Raw genomic sequence first — 27,299 nt, 5'->3', positions numbered from 1 at the left:
ATAGTCTTTGCAGACCAACTGGCTCTGTTTTCACCCCAAAGGCAGTCCCTTGCAGTCCACTTTCTATGGCAGTAGATAGGTACCGGAAAGCCCAAAACACACGAGCATCACTTTTGAAGCAGAGGCTTGCTAGGAGCAGTGTCTCCATGCCTTTGTCTTTCCCAGTCCATCTGCTCGCTCTAGTTCCAGATTTGGTGGGGTGTCCCTCAGACCAGGTAGCAGGCCGAGGTCAGGCGTGCGGCTCCACTGCCTACCCACTGGGCTCCTGGGCCAGAGGGGTGAGCAAGGGCAATGGCTGTGGGGCTGCTCACCTTCGCGTGGAGGTACTTCTGCAGCTGCCCCGCTCAGGCACACACCTCGTCCTTGCCCCCATCAGTGTGGTCCTGGTCAGAGGCACACCATTCGTCTCCAAAGTAGACCAGTCTGTTAGCGTGTAGTGCAGGCCATGCAGGAAAGCAGAAGTGGCAAGGTCCAGCAGGCTTGGCCAAAGCACAGTCCACAGGAGCCCTGCCGATCTGGAGGGGACATGGGGCAGTCCCTGTAGGCCGTCCTGAGATACCTCTGGTCACCACCAGCTCAGTGCCTATCCACACACACCCTAGCACAGCGGTGGTGGGACGTCTGGTTGCATGTCCCCAGAATGCACCAAGATGGTGGCGGAAGGGAAGGAGTTCCCATTTCTGCTGGGGCCAGGGGAGGACTCTGACTCAAACCCCAAAGTTAGCTTCCTGCCATGTTAACCTTGACTTCGTAACTGGACAGCCACCTGTGTAGTCTGGAGTCTCATGGCAGTGACAACTCAAGGGCCTGCGCTGATCAGGGGCATCCCTAGCTGCATGCTGCAACACAGCTGGCCTTGAAACATTAAAAATGTCAGCCATGGCACCCAGGTCACGGGGGTGGTGACAGGTACCCTGGAAGAGTGACTTTGAGAACAACTGTTGTTTCACTGTTCTGTATAATACTGACCTCCATGCAAACCTTTGGCACAGTGCTCTAGAGACAAACACGGGGAGCTCCTGACCCCAGCAGGCTGCCCTCCTCCGACCCAGTTTACAGCCAAACTATAGGAAACATACCGATTCTATCACAGGAGCCTGTGGAGCTGCCAAATGTTTAAGCAGAAAATCCATTTATTAACATCAGTATTGAGATAGGAGACACAGCCTGAGCTACACTGGATACTGACACTTGGTCGTTGACATTTCAGCATAGAATCTTCTAGAACCTTCTCTTTAACACAGCCCCATACCCAGTGGAAGTCGGCATGGAAACGGATGGATCATGCTGCTTCCCACCAACATCCTCAGGGAGGGCCACAGCCCAAGTAGGAGCTGTCACCACTTTCTCCACCTTTTGAGAATCCAACAAAAGACAAAGCCACACATTTGCAATTGGCACTGTTATTTTATTAGTACGAGTATACTGAAACAATAAACTTGTACTGGTATACAGACAATTTATTTAAAACAATTTTGTTCAAATTTTGAATCAAACATTGTTTTATTATAATAATGAAATAATTTCTACCTAGAAAACCTGCAAGCACCATCAAAGAAAGGGACCATAAAATTCAATAAACAGACTCGAGTGTATCCTACAAATAGACACACCACGATTAGAAAATAGAATATGAATTCTTCCATTTTTTTAATATTTGTTTTAAAAAAGCTAGTGCAAGTACAATATTTTACACTGGAATTACAGAGTATGCACGCATATGGAAAAAAGTTCTCCTGTCACAATAAAAGCTCTTAACTATGTATGCATTTAATTTTTTCTTTTCAATAAGGTGCAAAACATCATTCCTTCCCTAGTTCTCCATACTGGCTATGCCAGTCTGGTAGTGCCCTCAACCCAAGTTTTGGTGTCTGTATTCCCTTGGCCCGTGGGAGGCATATGATTGGAAGTCTGATGAGAATTTTCTGATGTTAAAACATCTATTGGGACTAATCTTGAGATGGCTGTGGAGCCCGGACCCACTGGCTAAAAATGAGGACTCTGTCTTATCCGAAGGCAACCCCAAATGCTGACAGGACACTTGGAACCTCCTTTCAGTTGACACTAACTGGGTTTGCTGTTGAGCAGTGCAGGCTGAAGAGGAAAGAACCTGGCCAAGTGGGGCGGTGTTCATGGACCCAGCCGCACAGGTACTGAGTTCAGCATTCATTGACTTAAAGACTTCGCCCCTGCTCCCGGACCAGAGAATAACTTAAAGATGAGGTGGTAGAGGAAACCCACACTCTGACCTTCTTGGAAACAGCTCTAAGCCAGGGTCACCATCACTTGGTATTCTGGAGGACAGTATGTTATCTTGGTAAGGATTACTGTAAACAACGCTTCCCATGAAGGCCTTCAGATTGGCCACAGAAAAGACCGGCTCAATGGCCATCCAGAAAGTGAACGGACAGACAAACTAAAGGCAAAGAAAAACATGGGCTGGGGGTAAAGCCTCCAATTTATCTGCCATGGAAGACTTGATTCCTTTCAGATAAGAAAAGTCATGGGAATTCTTAGACTGTTATTGTATAGATACTATCTCTTGGCCAAATGCACTTAAATACAGTCAAACCATTTGTATGCAAGTAAGCCACTGGGGACCTGAAAAGCTGAAGCCACTATTTCCCAGTTGTCCTTGTACAGGTGAATGCTAGTTACTGGAACAACTGCACTGGCGACAAGGGAAGGGAGGAGATTCTGAATTTAAGAATCACAGGTGGGAATGTTTTAACATCCCCACAGCTGTCCAGATTCCACTGGCTGGCCAACTTGGAAGTTTGGACAGGAATATGATGCTTCAGAGAAATTGCTCCACCTTTATTTTGACCTCTATTGAAGGAAAATCCAAAAGTAAAATGAGGCATTTAATTGAAAATCATGCCCACCCCAGCACTGCAATGAGGTGTGTGTGGAAGGAGAAAAGCTAAATTGGTTTTTGTCCCCCCAAGTCCTGTTTGATTGGTACATAGGATCCCTTTTAAAAACACTTCATGTTCAGGATTATATTCTTTGGGTTTAGAGAACAGGAAGTGCTAAACATATCAAAGATCATCTCTGCAGAAAAAAGAAGTTGCAGTGGCTTAGGAGTTTAGACTAAGAAGGGAGCTCCAGAAATATATTTAGGCTAGGAATGAACAGTACTCGCAAACAGCAGAATAGAGTCCCCTCCAGCAAGGGTGATGTGTAACAAAAACTTAAGAGGATAGATATAGTTGAAGAGCCTTTTATGTAGCAATTCTTCCGGGCCATGACCATACAAATCTGATCATTTAGACATAACGAATTTCTATATACAAAAAAAAAAAAAAAAAAAAACCAACCAACCAAAAAACCCCACACCCATGTAACTTTCAACCTTCTCTGCTTATTTTTTGATTTTACAAAGTACGAAACTCGTTTCAACAAATTCATAGTTTTCAAAACACAGAATCATCTCAACATTCATTTTGCTTTGTGCAATTTTTTTTTAAAAAAAAAAAACATTGCCTGTACTCTTTAAAGTGAGCACTTCAAATTGTTCTCTTCAGCTTCTCGAATTAGGTGAACATTAAAGAAAAAAAAAATTCCCACAAGGTATAGTGCGACAAGTAAAGGTCCTATCAGTAAGGTAACATATTTGAAGCGAGGTCATGTATGTAAAAGAAACGTCAGCTCCAGAGTAGAGGTGTACAAGTCATTTGGAGTTTCCCTAGCAACAAACACAACACTGTCCGTGAAAAAGAGTGGAAACCAACCCAACACAATATAGCATATGCATGTGCTTTATAAAAAAGTATATTCTCTGTATATTTATTACTTGATGTGTTCTTAAATTCTCTTTCAGAAATTCTGGGTTAAAAACACAAACGTGGAAGCGAAGGCCTCCATTCCACTTGAAAAGCAACAACAACAAAAAAAGAGTAATTCTCTTGTCATTCATTTCACCACTGAAGAAACTGGATCTGGGCCACTGAGACAGCTGGCCCTGTCTTCACCTGGAATTTCGAGGGTGACTAGGACATTGGAAGCGCGCGGGGGTTTCAGGAGAGAATAGACCAGTCTGTTGAGCTGTTTGTGGTTCAGGAAACAGTAGCCATGACAACCAACGCAGCTCAGAGCCTGGCTTTCTGTCCCAAGAGCACTGCTTCCTCACCCATGTCTAAATATCATGGCATTAGTGTCTTCAAAAGCATCTCAGATTTTTTTTCACTCTATGAAAGAATAGGTTTCCTTAGTAGTCACAGATGTTAAAAAGTTTCCTTAAAAAAAAAAAAAAAAAAAGAACAAAATTCAAAGCTACAACAACAAAAATAAATTTTGGCAACAGATTTCAGTAAAGATCGAAACTATGTGCAAAGAGTGGATTTTTATGATTACTAGGAGCTGCAGTCCCTCTGAACATGCAGCATTATATTGCAATCTATGCAGTATCTAAAGAGTAATCCACAAGATGCAGGAAATCCAAAGATTCCTTGAAATTGTACAACCCTACCCCAGAGCAGTCAAAGTGCTGCTGCTGGACACCTCAGTGTTCCACACACACACCAGCCCCATCCCTGAGTAAGAGGTGTGAAAGTTTCCGCAGAGTCCTTATAGGGGAGGAAGGATGCTACCACTTCCTGGTGGGGGGAACCCAACACACTCACCTAACAGAAAACACACAGGGTCACCATTCAGAGCTACAAATGGGATCGCTACCGCCACACAACTCAAATCATCCCAAACCAGACTGGGTGAGTAGGGCCAAACCAAAGTTCCACCGACATAGAAAATGATCCTGAAAGTCCAAATGAGTATGCAATTTGGATTTCCACTTTGAAAAGGTTTGAGGTAAGTGGCATCTGTGTCCCTCCCTCCCCACCTCAGCCCCTAATGTGGCCCAGACAAACTGAAATAACTCAAGTTAAACATTCTAAGGAACAGTCATTTTATATATTTAGAAATCCCTAGAAAGAGAGGTTCTTGTTTGTTTGTTTCTTATTATTTTTTCTTTTCGCCCTGACTAATTTCATGGTGATTGTGTTTCATTGTAAACGCAAAAGACCTGCTGTTAGTAGTTTAAAAATGGAAAACAGTAAAGAAAGAACGAAAAGACGGCTGTCAGTTAATATTGCAAAGAGGGCACAGTACAGAGGCACGTGGCTGCTCCGTGTATGCTGAACGGCACCGAAGAATTTCTACCCCTGTCTTCATTAGATTTGCTACACAGATGCGATGGCAGATGCTGCTTCGGGAGCCCCAGGCTCGCCGGTGTCCAACAACAGGAGGCTCCTGCCCTCTGCGGGTTCTTCCTGTTTGCAGTGAAAGCTGCCACATGGAGTGGTGACCGTGGTTGGCAGGTGGTCCCCTCCACAGCCACTGGCTGGCATGCTCAGAATGCATGTGCACACACAAGAGGCCACACCTGCTGCCCGAGCTCCCAAGTCTCCATCCAGATCACAGACCCGGCCCGAGGGGGCTGCCCACTCAGCAAAGACAGTGGGAAGTGAGCAGGTCCCAGCCTACATTGCTCCTGAGTGCATCCTAAGAATTGAACCTCCTTCCTCTCCACACTCCACATTCACTACTTTGTGGGGTTATGGGGAACCGGCTGTTCCCCTGGGTCTTCTTCGCTGGTTGTTTCTGCAACATGCTGACAGATACTCGGGCTCCTGCAGGATCCCTGCCCAGGTGCTCAGCATCGTGGCAAAGGACAGGCAGGGGGCCCCCCTCTGCAACCTTTCCCGGGCCAGAACCGGGAAGATCAACCAACTGAACAAGGACAAAAGCCAAAGGGGAATGAGCTTTAACTATATAGCACACTGGTCAGCCTATTGGCACAGAAAATATTGCACATGCTAAAAAAAGTAAGAGAACGAAATGTGAGAAGTGTTTGCAAAGAACCATGATTTCATAATTCCTATACCTGAAACAGAACCACAAAAACGATGATGTTCCTATTGCTCCACACCATGTGTTTTTCCCGTTTTAGTGTTGGCTTCGCGGATGCAGTCAGTTCGATACTCAAAGTAAGCCAGAAGGTGGCGTGTGTTTTTCTGAGCCCACACAAGCGGCTGGAAATAGTGGTACGACTGAGAACAAAGTGTACGTGGCAGCCCCGTACTCCTCTTACTATCAAAGGTTAAGAAACAAAAAGAAAAATAAATCTAATAATTGCAAGTGCCCTGAGCAGAATATATGGAAGATTAAGCAAGTTCTCTAAACAGAAACATTTTAAAAATACAGCACTAAAGAAGCAAGATACCCACAAGAATGGGCCCACCCAGCTCCGCTAGCCTGCTGAGAGGGTAATGAAATTGAAGAGAAGTCAAAGAAGGAGTCTAGTGATGCTAAACCTAACTGTTTTTGGTACACCCCAGAAAATGGTTTATAAAAATCATTAGCCCTGGTGAGAGCTAAAAGTAAATGACTATTAGGATTGTCAAGTCAACATGTGGGTTGACATTAGGATTGTTTTTTTAATCTGCCAAATGGAAGAAGTAATATTTTCAGCAGCAGATGATAACTCAAGAATATTTGTTCAGGTTAGTTGCAGCCACCCAAGTATGGATACTGGGAAAACTTCTCCCTACATTTAGAACTTTTGTTGTTTAAAGCACTTTAAGATGAACTCAATCCCCACAAATAATATTAGAGATCTCTGGGAATGAAAGCTTCAAATTTTATGAACTACCTTTTCTGGGTTTGTACCAAACATTAAATCTGATTTTACATAGAAAAAAAAAGTCATTCTGAAAGTAATATAAACAATAACAAAGTAATTGTTTTATTTTTCAAAAAAGAAAAAAAAAACTTGCTTACATATAAATGTCTTTATGGAAAACTCTCTCAATGAATCTGAAGAAAATTTCCAGAGTTGTCCTGCTAAGATCTGGCTTTTTGTGACAGATCTGATAAAAAGACCAAAATGAATCTTAAAAGGAACATAACCTTAGAAAATGGCCTAGAGTTTAGGCAGGTTAGAAAGTAATTTTGCTACATTTATTTATGCTCGATCCGTCCCCCAAGCCTTTCCCATAATGTTATTGGATTAAAAAAAAAAAAAACTGCAGGAATATCACACAAATTATAAACTCAAGATGTGCAAATCGCAAGGTTCTTTTAAAAGTTCATCTTAAAAACACTGGACAAAAATGAGTATTCGTTTCTCCGCCCCTCTTTCCTTTCGGTTTCTCTGCCAACCCTGCATATGCCTTTTCACTCTTTCTCCAAAATCAAAGTGACAAGTGCCTCCTGTCAGGTAGTACTTGGTGGTCATTTATTGTCACATACTAGTTTCATAATTCACATTCATCCCATGAAACCACATTGAAACTTTCAAAATCTTGCTCATGAGCAACTCTGCAAAGCTGAAATGTAGTTACAGTGTTAAAAAAAAAGCAACTTATTTTTCATTTTTCCTTCCCCAAGAGTTTAAAGTGAGATACAGTACTCATTGAATGACAGACCCAGATGCTTTGTAATAAAGTGTGAACAGCATCGTAAGTGCTTAGAGATAGTAATATATGCTTATCTTCAAAATCTAATTCCTCATGTCACACTGGAATCTGAAAAAGGTGGCACCCGAGTTGTCCATTGTCATGATCTATAAACAGTACTAGAGTTAAAAGACAAAAAGATTTTGCAAACTTAACTCCGAGAGCTTCTTCGCAGCTCTCACTGAAGGGCAGTTTGCATTTACCTCTTGGGAGCGAAGTCAATGCAATAACCTGATTGATTTTCCTAACACTGCACAGAGACAGCGGGCTGTTCCCTCCTGGCCCACCCCCGGCATGGGCGCTGCAGGCTGAGCTGGGGCCTCCTTCCCTGCCCGCCGCGACACCCTGGCGATGTACAGCACTGCACTAGTAAAGCAGAAATGAAATCCCACATGTGGCAGTTGCTCTTTCTGTTTTTTGTTTTAAAAAAATTTATATATATATCAGTGCAGTCAGGCCCCATAGGGGGAAATATATATCTATAGGATTAAAAGTTGCTTTTATTGTAAAATATGTTGGAGAGAAAAATGTTCTTTGAAACAGTTAGCTTTCCATTTGCCATCCAACCCCTCCCTACAGTGCCCCAAAGCCAGGTTCCTGATGTGGATTTTGCACAGGGGAACCCCAAGAGGACACTGCCTCTACCCCCAATCCCATGCTGAAAGCAAGAGACTGAGGCAGAGGGAGGCAGAGAAAGAGAGACCCTGGCTGGCCACCACGGCACCCTGTGCCCCGCAGGTCCCTTCCTGCTGAACTTTCCCTGGAAACTAGAGGGACTCGGTGCCCATCGGATGCCTTGGTGCTGCTAGAGAAGGCAGGCGCTGGTGAAGCCACTCTCGTGCCCCCAGGATGCCTGGAGCCCAGATGGCTGTTGCTCTGACCCACCCTCCACCGCCTGCTCCCGGACGGACCTCCCGGACAAAGCATATGCACCAGTCTCCTGCGACACACCTGCTGTAACTCTAATGACAAGGTTAGAACAGAAACCTAAAATAAGAGGATAACATGTAAATACTGTATTATTCAGCCTACAGTACAGTAATCTGGATACAAACGTAAGGGACACCTCCTTGCCCGCTCGGCCTCTACTTGCCCACATTAGAGCGGCCTTCGATACAGATCTTCACCTCCTGAGGAATGAGAGAAGGCTTGGGGAGAGTCCAGGGCGGCTCATCCTCCGACTTCTCCAGTTTGCGGGTCTCCGGGGCCGACCACCTCCTCTTCCTCGTGGCCGCAGGCTTGCTGGGCTCTATTTTGGTGAGGAACGGTGCTGCAGGAAATCCTACTTTTTCTGGAAACTTCAGTTCGCCGTTCTCGGAGAGCAGCTGGGCGCTTCCCTGACCGATTCCGTTCTCCTGCTCCGCGTACCGGTGCCTGCTGCTTGCCAGGCCGTCAGGCTTCGAGTGCTTCAGCAGGACGCTGGCAGCATCTGTGGGCTGGCCCTTTTTTACAGAGCCGTTCTTCGGGTTCTTCAGGGTCAGCGAGATGCAGACGTCCCCCACCGAGAGTTTGGAACACGGCAAATCAAAGAGTTGGCTGGTTCTCTCTGGACAGCAGGATGACCAGCCCTGTCCAAACACAAAAAAAGGATACTCTACCAGAACTTCCACGCTGACCTGCAGGCACAGTAAGACAGAGAGGGGGAGAGGAAGGAAATGCATGAAGATGCTTTCTTACTCCGTGTAACATATATACAAAAGCCAAAGGAAAAACTTAAGTTTCTAAATCTCCCCGTCCCCTAGTAACTAAAGAGTAGGCTCCTGGGTTTCTCTTGTAATTTCCTTATCTAGGTGTGAGGTGGAAGCCAGAGGGAAACTGTCCAGGGCAAAAGCCCAGTCAGCATTCAGAACATGTGACTGGGCACTGTTGTCTCTATCACGCGTCTCTAGTCATACAAAGACATGACCCCCAGTAATGGCAAGACGTCTGTTTAGTGCGGGGTTCTGCAGGTGTCTCAGCATCCAGGCAATGTTCAATGTTACTAATTTGCAGGACACTGTCATTCATTGTCACGCATTGTAACACGGCTAAATCAGAGGGGACTGTGCCTGAGCTCTGCCAGGGAGGCACTCACATGCTCACTGCTCCCCTTGGCCCCCAAAAGGGGACTCGACACACAGCTGGGCTGAGAGACTATGCACTGGATGCTAAGATTTCAGGGGAGTCTCATCAGTAAGAGCCGGGTGACCAGAGGCTTCCCTAGGACCCAAGAGGGCAGGCAGGATTTGTGGAGGTGGAAGAGCATGTGTTCATGCTACAGATAGCTCAAGCAGATGGTCTAAGCACGAGTTGAGCCCTAGGTACTTGTGCTGGTCTCTTTGTTTGAAAAAATAAAATAACAAGAGCAGGCAAAGCCCACTATGCTCTCAGCAGCTGCTGCTTTTCCATGGCACTGTGTGTTGGGCACCCTGCTACAGAGACTGGGTGGAGATGGTCCTGGTCCCAAAGGTATTCACAATCAAGTGGGCAGAACAAACACAGAATGGGAACTGCTAGTCAGGGGACTGGGCGGGAAGAGGAGCTAGAAGGGACCAGGAAGGAAGCCTTCCTGGATGGGGATATGCAGTGCTGAGTTTTAAGAAAAAATGAGAATAGAGTTGTGGTTAGAAAGAAGAGACTAGGTTGGGGAGATAGTTCAGTGGCTTAAGTGCTTGTCTGGTAAGTGTAAGGTCCTAAGTTTGATCCCTCGTTAAAAAACAAAACAAATTCCTATATAGTAGAAAGAGCATGGTGGCATACACCACTAATCTCAGCACCTGGGATGCTGAGGCAGGAGGATCGCCACAAGTTCCAGACCAGCCTGGGCTACACAGCAAGACTGCATCTCCAAAACAAAACAATCGAGCACTGAAAATCTAAAAGCCAAATCACAAAGAAAAGCGACTCTGGGAAGTGGGGATGTATGAAGAAAGGCAGGGAGAGGGTGTTGCCTGGGGTTCGCAGCCTGGCCGTGTTCTTCCTGTCTCCATTACATGAGGCTGAGATGCCTTACGGTTTTCAACAACCAGTGCTCCTGGACATTTAATTTCTTCCCTTTTATTTTAGAAAGGAAAAAGAAAACAATGAAAAGAACTCTATTCTCAGTGGTGCTTTGAGATACGGGACACTGGGTAATGTGAATCAACACTTCTTCTGAGACATCTATAAGCAAATAAAAACAAAAGATTCCACACTGGGAGAAAAACAAGAGCAAGGCAGCTGCTGAGGCAGAAGGAGCAAGGAAAACAGCCCAGCACCTTGTGTCTGGGTTCCATTAACTATCCTGCAGTAGCACAGTTGTGAAATGCAGCGGGGTTTTTGATCATGTCAAAAGCAGGCGGTCGTGGCCACAAAGTACTGTGCCTTAAAGGACAGGCCTGTCAAGGTCGGAGCTAGGATCTGAATCATTTCTGTTCCAGAAAATCGGTAAAGGTCTTATTCTTTTTGCCTTTTTTTGGTGGAACCAGGGATTGAACTCAGGCCCTTGCGCTTGCCAGGCAAGTGCTTATTCTACTGAGCCATCTCCCCAGCCCCAAGGTCTTCAATTATTTCCACAAACACTTTTGCAAATAAAAGACTACCAAGTGGAGAGGCACAAAGAGGCCAAATAACATGAAAAACTACTAGCAAAGGCAAGAGGTTAGTTTTATAAAGGTCCACAGGGGCTTCTGATACACTGTCACCCAATATAAACTTTTCAATGGCTCTGCTTACACTGTTTAAGGCAATTAAAGACAAATTTGAGGATCTGAGTGGAGAATTAGGTCTATATATAAGAGATCTATGTACACTCTAGAATTTAAAAATATACATTGTATGCCTACTAATATAAAGAATGCAATGGATGTTTCAACCATACAAACCTGGATGAAGAAAAATTAGTGAACTGGATTCTCTATGAAGAGCTTTAGAAGAAGCTAGACATAATGAAGCACAGAGCCAAGCACATGGTTAATACGGAGGAGACCGTGAGGCATGTGAGAAATTCTAATAATAACTGGACTCCTGAGAGAAGGAGACAGTGGGGAGCAAGTGAAAAATGAAATAATGGCTAAGAATTTCTCCCTGTGAAGGAGAGGTAATAGGCCATGGATTCAAGAAAGCTTAACCCTAATCATGAAAAATAAGAATCGTCCAGCTAGGCATGTCATAGTGAATCCACAGAGAATAAGAAAATCTTAAAAGCCTCAAGAATAAATATCCATTACCTCCAAGCAACTAATGATTAAACTCAGACAAAATGTCTCAACAAAAATAATAGAAGGCAAAAGACAATGGGATTGTTTCAAGTATGCAGAAAAAGAATTTCCAATCAAGAACTCTACAATTCCTGCTTAGGCAGATGCAGCGGCCAGGGTTTGATCCCCAGCACGCTGTCCTGGCCCTGCCCACGTGGCATGCTGAGATGGGGATTGAGACTGGGCGTGGTGGGGCATGCCTATAATCCTAGCTCTTGGGAGGCTGAAAACAGGAGGATTGCTACGAGTGTGGTCTATGTAGTTGAGACCCTGCAGACCCTGTCCTAAAATACAAAAACAAAAAAACAAAAAAAAAAAAACCTTCACAATGAAACAAAAAGATCCTTTAAGAATGAATGCAAAATATATTTTCAGACAAACAATAAGAAGAGAATTGACCACCAATACATATGCACTGCTAAATAATACGAAAGCATATTCTCTAGATAAAGAGAAAATCCTGAACGTAATTGTAAAGATTCAGGTAAGAAAGAGAAGTCATAAAAATGACAGATGTATGAGTACATCAAAATGAATATTAGCTATAGACACTACATTAAAACATTCTGTTGAACTTTATGTACATGCATATATAAACAATGAATAATTTAGTCAAAAGACCCCTGAAAGTAGTCAGTTCTACATAATCTAGAGGAATTATTATGTATCATCTTCTTTGATCACTCTAATTTAGTTTTAACATACAGATGCTTTTTCTCTGTAGTGCCAAGGATCTAATCCAGGGCCATGTGCATGCCAAGCAAGTACTCTGCCACTGAGCTATATCCCCCTAGATACAATTCTGAGATGACAGATTGTTTCTAACCCATAGAAACATACATGTTTTAGGCCAGGGATTTAGCTCAGTGGCACAGCACCTGCCTGGCAAGTGCAAGGTCATGAGTTCAATTCCGGGTACACCCCCCACCCCCGCCAACCATGTATTTTTAGGAAGGGAATTTCTATGAAAACCTGTATCTACTATTGTGTAGGCACCTGAGCCCAGGCGTAAATAGGTGTGTATTTTTACTTAAGCAAAAATCTCATTATTCTGGGGTACTGTAATCATGTAAAGACTACTAATTTTTATTCTTATTTTATTCTATTTTTAATGTATTTAGTACAGGGTCTATAGGGTCTCACTACACAGATCACACTTATAGTGATCCTTCCTCTTTTTCAGCCTCCCAAGCACTGGGATTATAGGTGTGTGCCACCATGCCCAGTCTCAATAGCTGTCTCAGCTTGCCCCAAGGGCGAGGCCAGCATGGCAGGCTGGGAATGTAACCCCCAGGCTCTGTGTCTGCCGAAGCAGGCACTTTAATCCAAAGACAGCTAATTTTTAAGTCCCTGCTATCTATTACATGCTCAGGTAGAGACTTTGCAAAATGTATTTTGTTTAATGCCCACAATATAACAGTGGTACAAACACTGCTCTTCCAATTTCAGAAATTTTACAAATTGTCTTTGGGACATTAAATCACCTGCCTAAAGACATGGCTCTTAACCAGTGAAATCAGGACTTGATGCTAGTTTTTTGGCCCCAAAACTAATTTTCTTTTTTCTATGTTTCCAGGTCTACTTCCTGTGAACAAAAACATTGTAATACCCCATTGAGAAGACTCAGATTCCCACTACCTGACAGCGGTGCTTCTGATTTAGAATGAAGTGGGATACAGTGGCGTGAGCTCACAGCCTTGTTCCCAGATACAGAGTACCGTGATACAGTGTACCCCTGTATGTGGAGGGGTTGTTGGGAGCTGCAGGAAGTTAGGAAATTGATCATGTGTGTGTAGGTAGGACCGGGCCTCAGTGCCTAAAGTGAACAAGGTACCTCAGTCCTGAGAAAAACATCCTGTCTGGTTCAGGCCAGCTGTTAGAGTCACTAGGCAACCTTGTGGCACGTGTTACAAACTTCGCAGAAGTATAAATACAGGATCATTTTGTTGTGCGTGCAGTTAGTCTTGCCCATCACGCAGACTAGCGACCACCTAGCCCAGCTTTTATCTTCTCGTCTTTCTCATTCCTGCCGTCGTGTCTCCCTGGGTAGAACCTTTTGCAGTAAGACCAATGGATCCCTGCACCCCTTGTACACACAATTCCAGCCAAGCATGAGACAAGGCTGATGTTCAGTTTCAAAGCTACGCTTACATATGTACACGTGCATGTGGACTCTCCTTCATCTGGAATGCTTGTGTTATGGCTTCTGCTTGCATGTCCTCCCCCAAACCTCACGAGGTCACAGGTGGGGCGTTTTAGAGGTGAGTGGCTCGGATTGATTCATGGTGCGTTGCTAGGATTACTGATGCAAGCATTAAAGGCAGGTGATTACGAAATCCATCCACCAGATCCAGTATAAAGGGCAGAAGGCAGCTTGCCGTCTCCCCTCTTCGCTTGCTCTGGCTGTCTTCTGCTTGCCTGGCTCTCTTCTCTGCTGTCCCTCCTCTGCCATGCTACTTAGTTGGAGCCAGCTGATTACGGACTGAACCCCCTACAAACCGTGAGCTAATAGATCTCCCCCACTTTAACTTTGGGTGTTGGGTATTTTTGTCTCAGTAAGCAGAGAAAAGTAACCAGGAGAGCTTCGGGGCAGAGATTTTGTACATTTAGTTTTGGGGGTTGGGGAATATGTGCACAAATGTTACAGGTTATGAGCACCCTTAATCTGAAAATCGGAGATATGAAAAGCTTCGAACATCCATATTTCAACATCATGATAGTGCTCAGAGAATTCCCAGCTGGAGATGCTCATCTACATTTGCATATATGCAAGTGCAATGTCCTTACCAGCTAGAGAATGAGGTGGCAATGCCCTCTGCATCCCAAGTGGGAGACCAAGCTGGAATGGGTGCCAAAGATCCTCTCCTAAACCTCTTAGAGCCCTCAGAACATACTCTGAGCAGAAGGAGCAAAGCCTCTTTCAAGTGGGGATTATTTGGCTGCATTTCCAATTCATAAAGACCAAGTTCTCAAGAGTAAATATCTCAGAAGAGGCTCTTCCAGACTGTTTGCTTCTACCAGCCAGAGCTAACGTGCTCAGTGCACCGGAAGCTTCATTTCCCAACTCACCAGCCTCTCCTTCCGCGTGGCATGATCAGACATTTATGCACAATAAGCTCTCCGCAAGGCTGTACTTGCTTACTATCTGCTACCTCAATGGCGTCCTCAGAGGTCTCATCAACAGCTCAGACTTGATGTGACAGACTGGCTTCCTGATGCCACCTCTCCATTTCCCCAGATCCCATAAATGATACCCACTCTTGTACTTGTTAGTCTGAGGCCTTGGGAATCCCAGCACACTCTGCTCCTTCTGTCATACCACACACTATAAGCAAATTCTCTCCTTTCCCCTTCTAAATATGCCTAGGCTGTTTCTCTCTACCATCACCTCCTACATCCTGACCAAGCCAGTATCTTGCTTGGAGAAGAAAATGCCATGAGTGAGCCATTTGTGGCCTTCAGGCAAGCCAGCCCCTCCTCACTGCACTGGGATGCCTGTCTTCTTGCGGGCTGTTCAGCTCCAAAGCTCTGGCACCTCCTCATCTGTGCACCCACAATTCCTGCCATTTCAAAGCCTTTTTGCCCCCAGCCTCTTTTCCATCTTGTTTCCTTACCTTTACGCTGCCTTAAGTTTCCCTTGTCGCACTTAACTTTTGATGTATGACTTTGGGGCTCTGTTAGTCTGTTTCATCTCTTCACTTAGATTCATGGGTCTAAGTCTAGAGTGTAGGATACTTCTTGGCATATCCGGTGCTCAGTAAAGGATCGTGAAGGATAGATAAGTCCTTTACACTGCCCTTCCCAGAGGAAAAACATTGCAATAGCAGAAAACGGCAGCAGAGGGCAATGTTGAGACTATGGTGAGCATGTGTCTGGTTTTCATTTTTAATCAACCAACCCCAGAGGCTCAAGGTCCACCCCAGGTCTGGCTCCCTCCGCCCACAGCTATCTGGGCTGAGCTCAGTTGCCACACTCGGTGTCCTCCAGCAGATCCTGAGCTCTTTGGGACTCCATGTAATCAGATTTTCTTGCGCTTTGATCAATCCAGGATGATGTCTGGTTAAGCCTTGTGAAAATAAATGCACAGGCCCAGGGCCATAAACAACCACAGCAGCTTGCCCTAGCCCACCTTCTTGTTCCATAAATATGCCCTTTCTCAAACACTCGGTAGTCAGCAGGATGAAAAGTGAGTGTGTGTCAGTGGCTTTAGTCCCTCACCGTCTTGAAACCCTGCCCCTCCCCCTGCAGGCATCCTGTAGCCTGCAACTTTCACTTTTTTTTTTTTTTTTTTTTGTATTTTTAGGGAAGGGTCTACAGGGTGTTCAGGGTCTCGTAGTGATGGTGCATGCCAGTAGTCAATTGCCATTTCACCGTGCCCTGGAAGGGGGGCCGGTACAGCAGGCTGGGAGACTGAAGCCCGGCTCCTGCGCCTGCTTGTAGGCACTTTAATCCGCTGAGCTATTTGACCAGGTCTTTTCACATTTTTTAAGGTCAGATCACCTCCCATCCTCTTTCACCTTCCCACCCTCCTCTGCCAGCTGCTATGCGCATGCGCATTTGCTCCCAGTGCTCTTAAGAGAAACACTGTCTGCCCCACTCTGTCCAGCACCAAAAACATCACCTCAAATTTCCATTCTGGATAGGGAGACCCAGACAGAGGGCCAACACCACCTCACTTCTGAGCTGCTAATTATGTATTAAACATCACCTTCCCAGTCTGCTAATGTCTAGCTTTCAAGATAGAACGTTTGTAGCTCTTCTACTCAAAAGCTCAATAAAGTCCTTTACCTAAAGTCCATAGTCACTGTACCTAAACGCTGTGCACATGCACATTCTTATGCCGTGAGTGTACATTTCAATCTTAGACTGGGGCGCTGTTGATATACACACATATGTACATTTCACCAGAAATAGGACAAGGAACACAAAATGTCTGTTGTTTTTCTTCTCTTTCTTCACGAGAGCTGCTGTTTTCACATGTAAGGGCATCTGCTTTACAAAACCGTGTGTGTGTGTGTGTGTGTGTGTGTGTGTGCGTGCGTGACGTGTATACGTGTGTGACTTATCCCAAGCGTGCAAATTCTGTCCTTAGTTGGGAGTAATGAACTTTCTCAGAAGCTGGGTTTTACTCAACATGTCTTGCTTTGGTGACACCTTTATTAAATAGGGAATTCCCAGCTTGGGCTGGGTGGGAACATGATTCACCTGTAGGGAAAAGGCACCTTGCACTCGTCTGGAGGAACACTATGTTCTCAGCATGGAGAAAATGGGAAAACCCTGTAGCAGTAAGGGGAGAAGCAACAGACTCATCTACTTCAGTGTTTAAAAGTCATTAATAAAAACAGTCGAAACTCTCCATCCGAGTATGAGAATCTGAGTATTCTATTAAAATCCTCTGATAATGGCAATGCTGGGCCCAAGGCAGCCTCCCTCTGGTGGAAGCTCTGTGGGTTGCTTGGGAAACCCACACTGGGACACAGCAATGCCTCCAAACCGATTCCAGCACACACTGCATTTTCTCGAACCCTGCAACATAGGCTCCAGGACTTTCCTGTGGGGAGCTCCCACTAGGTAGCCTGGTGACATAGGACAGAAGAACAACTTTCTTTCTTTCTTTTCTTTCTTTTTTTTTTTTTTTTCAGAAGAACTTTCAAGAAACACTCCAGCCTCAGGACCAAAGGTTACTCAAGCCTTTTTCCCTTCCAGGAAACTCACTAAAAATAACAAAAACATTTCCCAAAGGCCTTGAAGATACAGGCCTCTGACCTGACTTCCACCTCAGCAAGCAGCAATGTGATTGGGCAGGAGATCGCAACTTCAAACACATGCACAGGGCTGGCGTGGACACGGCCTGCTGCATGAGAACCCTGACAGACAGTAGGAACAGCAGTCGAGATCACCCACCTCGAGGCCCTCTAGATACACCCTCTTCTGGCTCATTCTACACCTTATTTCTCAGTGTCCATACTTGAATTTGCATGATAGTTTCTACTTAGAAACCCTTCCTGTGCCTCTTACTGACAGGTCTTGAAAATTGTTCTATGGTAACGGGAAGTCAGAAAACCTTCCAACCCTCGGTGTTTGCAGTGGGTTAAGCTCCTTGTCCTGGCTTCAGGAACCTCCTCAGACCTAGGTGGGTGACATCAGGTTTGGCCAGGAAGGACACCACCCACTGGGTGGCCAGGGCCCTTCTGGCAGTATGACACTATGCATGAGAGGGGTTCTGTAACCACTCCCTTGTGGCCTTAAATTTTAAAAACAAAACTAAAGGCAAAAAAAGATACCAAGAAACCTGGCATAGTGGCGCATGCCTATCTTCCCTGAACTCTGGGAGGCTGACACAGGAGGATTCCAAGTTTGAGCCCCATCTGACAACTCAGTGACTAAGGGAGACTCTCAAAACTAAGCCGAACAAAGACCACGGAGAACAGGAAGCGCATGTTGCTAGGTAGAAGCAGCCAGTTAGCAAAGGCTACACTTTTTTTTTTTTTTAAAGTTCTTTTAATTTATTTATTTATTTATTTTTTTGGTGGAACTGGGGATTGAACTCAGGCCCTCTCATGCGCCACCACGCCCAGTCTCAATCACTATCTCAGTGCGCCCTGGGGTTGGGGCCGCGCTAGCAGGGCACGCCTGGAATTGAATCCCAGGTGCTGCGCTCTGCCTAAGCAGGCGCTTTAGTCTGTTGAGCTATGTGGCTGGCCCTGCTACATTCCTTCTAATTTCAACCATGTGACATCCTTTAAAAAAGAAAAAAAAAAAAAAAAAAAAGGAAAATTCATAGACACAACAGATTGATAGCATCCTGGGCTACAGGCAGGGAGGGACAATAGTGGGCACATAGGGCTTTTAGGGGGGTAAAACAGCTCTGGGCACTGTAATGCTGGCACCAGACATGCCCAACCCTCAGCATGGGCAAGGCAGCGCAGCTCCTAATGGGACAATGATCCCCCAAAATACTGGCTCATCAGCTGTAGGAAATGGGCCACAGCACACAAAGTTTGGATAACAGAGGCAACAGTGTGCTGGCGACTATTTTGGTTCAATGCTTTATAAACCTGTAACTGCTTTATAATAAAGTCTACTAATTTTCTTTTAAAGTGACAAACAGCAATACCAGCAGCAATCAGCTTCCATAATCTGTACGTTGGAGGCAAAGGCCTCACTCGGGGAGGCTAATGGAGTAGACTTTTTCTTCTGCTTTTGAAGTGGGAGTTCTTCCCCTGCTGCCAGCCTGCCTCAAGCTCCCGAGCTCACCGTGAGCGTTGGAGCACAGACCTGAGCCACTGTGCATTTTCTTTCTTTGGAGAGGGGCTGTGGGCACACAGTCAGACAGACAGACAGACACGCAGACAGACACGAGGCTCCCTACGGTTTTCCTGGGAGCCTTTCTAGAACAGGCAGGCAGTTTATCGCTGAGAGTCGGGGCTCAGGCCGGCGCAGGGCTCTGCATTCAGGGCCGTGACCCAGTGTCTATTTTTGATCCATTAGCATTCACTGCCACCAAGCCACACATGGCAAATGCTGGCAGCAGGTTCAGCTTGGCTGCTAAGAGACTGACTGTATGGGCTTCTCCGCTGCTTGCATGAGTGCCTGGGCTATTTTTAGGCCACAGCTAATCCATTCAACGAATACCGCTGCCACGGATGACTCACAGTCCACAGCAGTCAAACTGAAAAATAGTGGAATGAAAGAAAAGCCACCAGCAGTCATGCAGGAAGCACATGACTAACACCGAGGGAGTGGGCACAGGTGCCCACCCTGGGACAGTCAGGAGGGAAAATGGCGCTGAACACTCAGCCAAGTCAGGAAGGCATCTGGGAGACGACAGACAGCCCTAATAACTCATGGAGCTTGGCATTTAGGATCACAGCAGCTAAAGGCAAGTGTCGGCCCTGAGTCTTTCACAATTACATTTACTCTTCCTGGGTACTCCACAGGAGAGCTGAGCTGTGGTGTGTGAGAGAGATGGGGAGGCTGCTCCCACACCCGACATGGCCGGTCTGCCAGCTGGGAGCCACGGGCCCCTCCCCAGGTCAGGTTAGCCAGGCAGTGCCCTCGCAGGGGTCTTGCAAGCAATCTCTGTAGAAGCAGGTCCTGAGCCCTCACTACTGCACTGATGCTCTTACTTATGCAGAGGGCTGGGCTGCTGATCAGACCCTTCTGCCTACCTTTGCCCTGAGAAAAAGACTGTATCTGTTTGAGCAGCCTGGCACGTGCCCACTCAGCCTTCCCCAGAGAAATGGGCAGCATGGGGCTCCTTGGCCACGTGGGGAAGCAGGCCAGGCTCACTGGGTGGGGGCACACAGCTTTTGTGCTTGCTGAGACCGTTCATCCTTCTTAGGTGACCATCACAGACTCTCCTGTAAGCTCAGAGAGTGAGCACTTGAGTTTGTCAGATGCAAGCCTTTCTCTTCTCAGGAGCAGTGTTGGTCAAGCTGAAGCAGGGAGGGTGCAGTAGATAGCACCAGGGCCTGGTGCTGCTGGTGGTAGGGGACAGAGCTAGGACTAGATCGCTGTGACTCCAGACTCTGCAGTCTCCCTGCAGCTACCTAAGGGCTTGGCGTGGAAAGTCCTCCTGCCTGGCTGCACCCAATGCTGATGCCGCTGCCTGAGTCCCAGCAGGGACCAGCTACAGGCTCAAGACCTCACTTTGGAGCATTAAGTAATATTTGGGAGTGAGTCCAAAGGGAAGCTCTCTGTCCTTCGGGGCTCTGCTTGATGTGGCAGGAGTAGTGACTATGTCACTATGATAGGATGTGCTCCCCATCTTTCACCTGGGGAGGTCCCTGGGTGCACACGGTGATGGCGAATGACACCCAGAGCCCCTTTACTTGTCCCACAGCAGCAAGGAGAAGGGACTAGAAGCTGCTTGTGCAAGACATTGCTGTGCCAGGGATGCTGAAGTCACAGAGATGGTGAGAGGCCCCCAACAGTGTTTTTCTCCTTTGCTGCCTTGTGTGGAGGTATTGAAGGCCTCTTTCTACAATGGCAGATAGGGACACAGGTCTTTGAGAATAAGCACCAAGATGGAACCTCCTTGGGCTTCCAAGGGGTGGCTTCAGTCCCTACTACATCTGTGCTGGAGGACCTTAGGTCACTATAGGCCCCCTGAACACCCTCTTTTGCTTTGGGTTAGTGGATACTGACATATTTTAGTCTGTTCTAGGATGAAAACAGCACAGGATTAAAAAACCAAGGAATCCCACAGACTGTCTGTGGAAGGACTACTTTTTGCCTTGCAGATGACACTGCAGCAGGAGAGTTCAAACTACCCACCCTGTGCAAGGCCACGGCCCCTCCCCATTGGGCCACAGAGCCCCCACTATGAGTGGCCATGGTGTGGTTCTGTGTTCCAACACCCCTGTGACTTGGTACTTATGCCCCCTGTCCTGGAAAAAACCACCCCTGCTTCCCAGCTTGTGCAAATTCATGGAACAGCTGGTACATCCCTATGCTGCCTGGCAAGCGCCGGCTACATCTCACCAGGTGATCCAATGATGGGTAGGGGTCCTGGGATGGAGAGTGGTGGTGGTGTCAGGGGTTACACTGGTGGCCCCAGGACCTCTGCTCAGCGGGGGATCAGCTCTCGCTCCCTTCCCCTCCTCCTTCTCTTCCTGGCTCTCATTCTGAGCTGTCCCTTGTGGCAAACACAGCTGGTGGAGTATTTTAGCTGCAATGATGTCAGCCAGTTTCTGATAGGCTTTTGGGTACAGTGACAATCACTGGTTGTGTCTGTGCCCTGCACTTGGGATTCTATGAAGAAACCCAGCCGCCTCGTTAGCAGCCCACAGGTCTCCTGCCTCTCTATGCTGAAGAACATGAGCATAGCTGTGCAGGGGCTGCCTGCTAGGCAGCCAGCTACCAGGCTCTGATGGACGTCCTCCCTGCCCATCCGTACCTCAGCTGCAAGCTAAGAGATTCAGTGATCACTGGGCACTGGGAAGGAAATGAAAGCAGGGCTATGACCTCGTGGGGAGGTTGAGTTCCCTAAGTGTGCACTTGGCACAGTGCTGAGCAGGGAAAACACCAGCGCTGCTCCTCTCTCAAACACAGGAGAGCTGCGGGACACCCTGAGTCCCTGCCCTGGGAGGCCACAGCGGTCCAATTTATTCTCAAGCTGAGAGAGGCTGTTCAGGTGCTCACAGCATTCTGAAGCAAGAACTCCTTGCATGGTCAGCCTCTCTCTTCACCATCGCATTATAAGGATTGAAAATACCACAAAAAGCACATTTATCTTCATTCTTACTTTTCCCATGTCCCCCTGCGGGCCTGCTTCAAGTCAATTTTGCTGAAGGTCCCTCACTCCTGCCTGGTCCTTGTCCTAGTTTTGCAAGCAGCCCCAAGAGATGGGTAGTGGTTTAAGTAATTACATCATATTTTCAAAAAATTCTGGGTTTTGCTTCCTCTTTAAAAATCAAAACTCTGAAAGAATCTTTCTTGGGCCTCTCCAGAGTCTCTAAGCCTAGAGTGAGGTCTCACCATAAAAAAAGTACACAAGGCTAATGCTCTCAGCACTGAAGACCCCTGACAGAGCAAAGTCCCAGAGCAGTTCTGGAAAGCATTCTGGGAAGCTGGTCGCCCAGTGCCCTTGATTTTAAAAAAGTGCTCAGAACAATTTAAGTAAGCAGTTGTTGGTTTGCTTTTTCTTGTTTTGTTTTGACTGTCCCAAATATCATTTATTCCCTGGCTGTTTGCTGTGGATACCTACAGGAGGCCCTGTCACATCTGACTGGTATGAAGCACTCAGAGAACATGTCCAGAGTTGGCAGAAGTCCCAGGCTGGGGGACAACCTTGCTTTCATCCCATCAATTTGGGGAGCGCAGTAATTTGCTGTTCACATGAGCAGACTGTGAGGTAAATGCATGCAGGTGATTTAAGATGGAGTGAGTGGGTTGAAGGAGCCCCTCGAAACCTAAGGGAGTTAATCCCAGCTCCAACTGTTAGCATTGTTCAGCTGGGCTGTATCTGACTTCACCAACAGGCCTGCTGGGGCCCAGACAGTTCCCATCAGTCACCTCTTCTGTATTCTCATGCTTTGCCGTGTTAGGCGCTGGCTCTCCAGAGGCTTCTGCCATGCCGCACTGATTCCTGGAGAGGCCAGGCAGCCCACTTAGGAGCACGCCTTTGCACATACAGACCAATCCAGACTGCACTCCAATACCTCCCACATGGAATTTCCAGACTCATGCCCACTCCCTTTTCCCAGTCTCCCTCAGGTCAGCTGCCAGAGAGCAGGGGATGCCCTGGAGCCTCATAGTCATCCCAGTGGCCACACCACCCACCCCCATGCCTGCTGGCCCTGCCTCTCCTACTCCTTCCATTGAGCCTGAAATATGGGCTCCAGCCCAAGGGTCCCCTCATTTTGTATCAGGGGAACTGGTCCTTCTCCTCTTGCCATTGGAGGCTATGTAGCCATCTGCTGACTTTTCCATATCTAGATAATAATCAAGTCTGTATTTTACAGCATGATGTTAGAGACAGACATGGTGACACGAACGTTCTTACCCCTGTGTCATTTCCTGGTTTGGTGACTACTAGGTGGGCCTGAAGTCCTTTGTCCTTCTCAATGGCGCTTCTCAGTACCTAACTACCCTACACTGAACACACTGAGCTTAAGTGATTACAGACTAAGGTTGTACGTTGGGGACCAGAGCTTGATTGTCCGAGAGAACACAGCTGGGAAGAGCCGCGGATGGACCAAGGCCACGCCCCCCGGAGGCTGGTGTCCTGCACAATCACCTGGGGCAAGGGAGCCCTTAATCCTGACTCACAGAAGCCATCTCACCTGCCAGGGGTCACAGTGGGGGCCCCGTACCTGTGTGGCCATGGCCAATGTTACCTGTGCTCGGTGTTCTCCGACAGCGAACTGTATGACTGCAACGCCCAGGCTGTGGCTGTCTTCAATCCTCTCCACGGTGCTGGAGTCGATCTTGAGGTCATTGCTGATCTCTGCACTCTGGATGAAGTCCTCCGTTTTCAGGTCCTCCACCTTCTTCAGCTCCCCGTTGGCCAACTGGATAATGGAGCCTTTCATGAAGTAGGGCGGCAGGGTGGGGGGTGCCGCAGCCGGGGAGGCCACCGACTGCACCACTGGCAGATGGATCTGGGCCTGCACCATGGCTGGGTAGGCGGCCTGCGTGACCAGGGCCTCGGGGCTGAAGTTCTCTGTCTTGGGCAGGGCGGTGGTGACAAAGGTGTGAGGCACTGCAGCAAAGTGGGGCGACGACGTGACGATGGCAGAGGCTGCCCCCGATGCCTCCATGTCGGTGCCGCCCACTGGGATGAGCAGGGGCTGGGTGCCCGGGATGACCAGGTGCTGGGGCAGGCTGCCGGCGTAGGTGATTGCTTGCTGCTGGCCGCTCAGGTAGCCGATGACAGGGGGCTGCGTGCCTGCGTAGAAGGCCGTGGCAGGCAGTCCGACCGGAAGAGGCTCGGAAGCACTGTGTGAGGTCTGGATGACCGTGTGGGGGGACAGTGCGTAGGACCTGTGGCTCGGCTTCCCTAAGTGCAGGCCGCCTTTGTCGTTGAGGGTGGATGGCGAGGCCTCTCGGTGCGTGGCCTGCTGCACTTCCAGGTCAGCCGTGGGCGTGGTGCTGTTGGGCAGGACCATCACAGAGGTCCGCACCCCTGAGGCCTCCCGGCCACTGTAGTCCGCGGGGCTCGGGTGGACCACCACGTGCCTGGGCTCGTAGGGATGAGGCATCGACTTGCTGCCGACTTTGCTTAGGCCCAGGTCGGCCGAGGACGGAGCCCCGTATCGCCGGCTCTTCTCCATCTCCCCATTCAGCACCTCCTTGGTCTGCTGCAGCCGGCCGCTCTCGGCTTTCTTGGAGGGCTCCCGTGTGACGAAGTGGCCCCCGGAGTCGCTGTACTGCACGACCACCTGGGATGAGGGCCCCAGGGTGAGCGTGTGCGGGATCATCGTCTGGTGGGGGTGGAGGTGGACCGGGATGGCTGGGGGGGAGGCCGGCCGGCCGGAGCTCTGCGGAGAGCCAGACACGTGGATGTACTGGTTCTGCTGGGCAGGTGGGGGGGACCCCGGGGTGATGAGCCCCGGGGCCCGGCCGAGGTGCGGAGGTGGCTGCGGCGGCTCACCCTTGTGTCCCGGGGTCTGGCTCAGGCCGCCCATGTTGGCCAGCAGTGTGGAATAGGCCTCCAGCTGGGAGCGCTGGGATGGCGTGGAGGCCCCTGCCACGGAGGCCACTGCACTGGTGACTGGGTTGGCTGAGGGCGAGATCAGCTGTGAAGGGATGAAGCCGGCATAGGGGCCACCGTACTGGGAGGACCCGATGAACTGGAAGGTGTGAGGCAGGTGAGCGTACTGCACGGGGGACACCGGGGCCCCTGACTGTGGGGGAGGGTATGCCGTGGGCAGTGTGTTGGCCGCCGGGACCGACCGTGGCGCACTGGGCGGCGAGTAGTCCAGCCCCGTGGACAGTGATTTGTGTAAACCTATTCCCTGCTGTAAACCAAGCTCCACCGAAGGCCCTGCTGGCCCATGCCGCCCGCCCCCGTGGCCACGGCCTCCTGGGTTGCTGGGGAGCCATGCCACGCTCTCTGCCCGGTGGTTGTCGCTGGGCAGGGTGGGGGCCTTCTCTTCGGAGGGCCGGCTGGTGGTGGGGATCTCGCGCTTCTTGGGCGGCAGGCATTCGTTGCTGCGCTCTTGGTTGGATTTCATTTTTCGCCGTCCCCCCTCCACGGTGGCTGTCTCACTGTCTGGCTGGCTCTGGTTTTAGTCTGATAAACGGAAAGTCACATTGGGTTCCAGCAGGGGATCCAGGTGCTTCATGGGGAATCATCTCCCTGTGGGCGCACTTGGCCAACAGCAGCTCTGGATTCTGGAGAACAGGAGCAAGGGATGGGGAAAGAAGGAAGGAGAGAGGGAGGAGGGGAAGGAAAGCAACAAATCAGCACCAGGGAGAGAAAATAAACCCAAAAACCCTTGGCAAGGTTAAGACTCAAGGCCTGGAACTGACATGAATTCCAACAGCCCTATTCCAGTGCACTGGCCACGCTGGTTGGAAGAGCACGAGATAAGCGGGGAGTCAAAACACTAAGGAGCTAACAATGCTCCTATGACCTCCTCAGCATTCTGCGTCCTTTTCCCTTCTCTTAGAGAACAGAGGAGGCATTTCCTGAGTCCCCTTTTCAGAAATGCTGGTTGCAGTCCTCACTTCTTCTTTACCTAGTGTTAAGTCCAAAAAGCCCACCCAAAGGAAGATGCCAGCCAAGGTCAGGTGGGTGTGCCACAAAGCCGGGCGCTGCTGAGCACCTCCTATAGGATACTTCTGTGTCCTCATCTGCCAATGCTGAAATTCTGAAGAGGGGACCTGGCTCTAGATCCAAACTGGATCTGCAATGACCATTCCCCCAAGCCCTAGTGTGCGCAAGCACGTGCGTGCACATACACACACAGCCCAGCTCAGCAGAGGTAACCAAAATCTTGATTTTTAAAAATGTTCAAAAACAAAAAAACTCAGTACAGAAATTCATGTGGTAGCAAGCTGAAAGAAATCTTAGGGTTAAAAAAAAATGCACTTGAATATAGTTTTAAATAAACCAAGTACAATAACAGGCTGGATGCATTGAAAGTTTCTTAATGAGAGTTCTGCACCTGCTTTACCCATCTCCTCCTCTGTCCCCTTTCCAGGTGTCTCTGAATTGTCCCTTCTGACCCTCCCCCTCCATCTCTCCTTTAAAGGGCTAGCTCACCACTGGCACTAGAGGTAGAACCTCCTTCAGACAACATAGCATTGTGCATTCAAACATGGCCATGCAGCTGGTGAGCCTGGAGCCTGTTGTTACAGACATACGGCTCAGTCGTCGAGTAACCAGTGAACCACTGTGTGGGAAAGCCAGGGTCTACCTGGCATGGAGCAGGACATCAGTGGCTGACAAGCAGTGGATGGGAGCAGCCTTTATTGGTGGGTAGCAGCACCAGAGGTAAACAATGCCAAGTGCTGTGACCTGAGGGCTGTGTGGCTGCAGTCTGGGGACCGCAGGCCTCAAGATTTGGCATTTCCTTTCCAAAGACCTTTTCTTGCTATGTTCTGATTTTGAAACAAATACAAGGCAGCAGTCTTCCAAATTTCACTCCTGCCTAAACTGAAGCAAGGGTGAGATCACCCCTGCACGCCTTGTCCTCTCCTCTCCTCTGTGCCTTGCTCTGCCACCTAATCCCAAATCTCTCCCATCTGGTTGAGGACCCTCCATCCTGACTTGCTGCTCTTTGGGGCAATGACTTCATGGCTCTTGTCAGTTTAGCTTCCACATCAATAGGGCGAAATGACAAGTGGCACAGCAGAGAGTTCACCTCTGTAATGACTCTGACCAAGCACAAGAAGGCAGAGGTTTAGAACTTCGATGTCTCAACACTAACTAGGATTTTTCACCTGACAAAAGGGGCTTAAGGACTGCATACAAACAAGTAAAAAGACTTGAAATAATGCCAAAGAAATGAACAGCTATAGCTCTGTCCAAGGAGTTATTTACCCTCTCCTCCTACAACTTTTGTTTTTAAGTCTTTCACAACCTTGATCTGTACAGTCCTCTCTAATAAAGAGCACAATACATAATTTACACCCAAGACTGAGTAATTAATTATGAGGACAGAATAAGCAT

The 27,299-nt window shown here is 48.1% G+C and overlaps 1 protein-coding gene across 6 annotated transcripts in view; it reads right to left on the bottom strand.

The window, feature by feature from the left end:
* Positions 1–3,476: 3,476 nt before the first annotated feature.
* The window catches only part of Atxn1 (ataxin 1), a 421,514-nt gene continuing 397,691 nt past the window's right edge, over positions 3,477–27,299 (bottom strand). For all 6 annotated transcript variants that reach the window (XM_023712041.1, XM_023712038.1, XM_023712042.1 and 3 more), the window contains 2 exons: positions 23,518–25,516; positions 3,477–9,073 (listed from right to left, as the gene is read on the bottom strand). In XM_023712041.1, the coding sequence (XP_023567809.1) occupies positions 8,543–9,073; positions 23,518–25,356 (2,370 nt within the window). In that variant the 5' untranslated portion in view covers positions 25,357–25,516 and the 3' untranslated portion in view covers positions 3,477–8,542. The remainder of the gene's footprint in view (positions 9,074–23,517; positions 25,517–27,299) is intronic.

The sequence above is a fragment of the Octodon degus genome, unplaced genomic scaffold (assembly GCF_000260255.1).
Source record: "Octodon degus isolate 3935 unplaced genomic scaffold, OctDeg1.0 scaffold00023, whole genome shotgun sequence".
Taxonomy (NCBI): domain Eukaryota; kingdom Metazoa; phylum Chordata; class Mammalia; order Rodentia; family Octodontidae; genus Octodon; species Octodon degus.
This window is presented reverse-complemented; position numbering and strand designations above follow the sequence as displayed.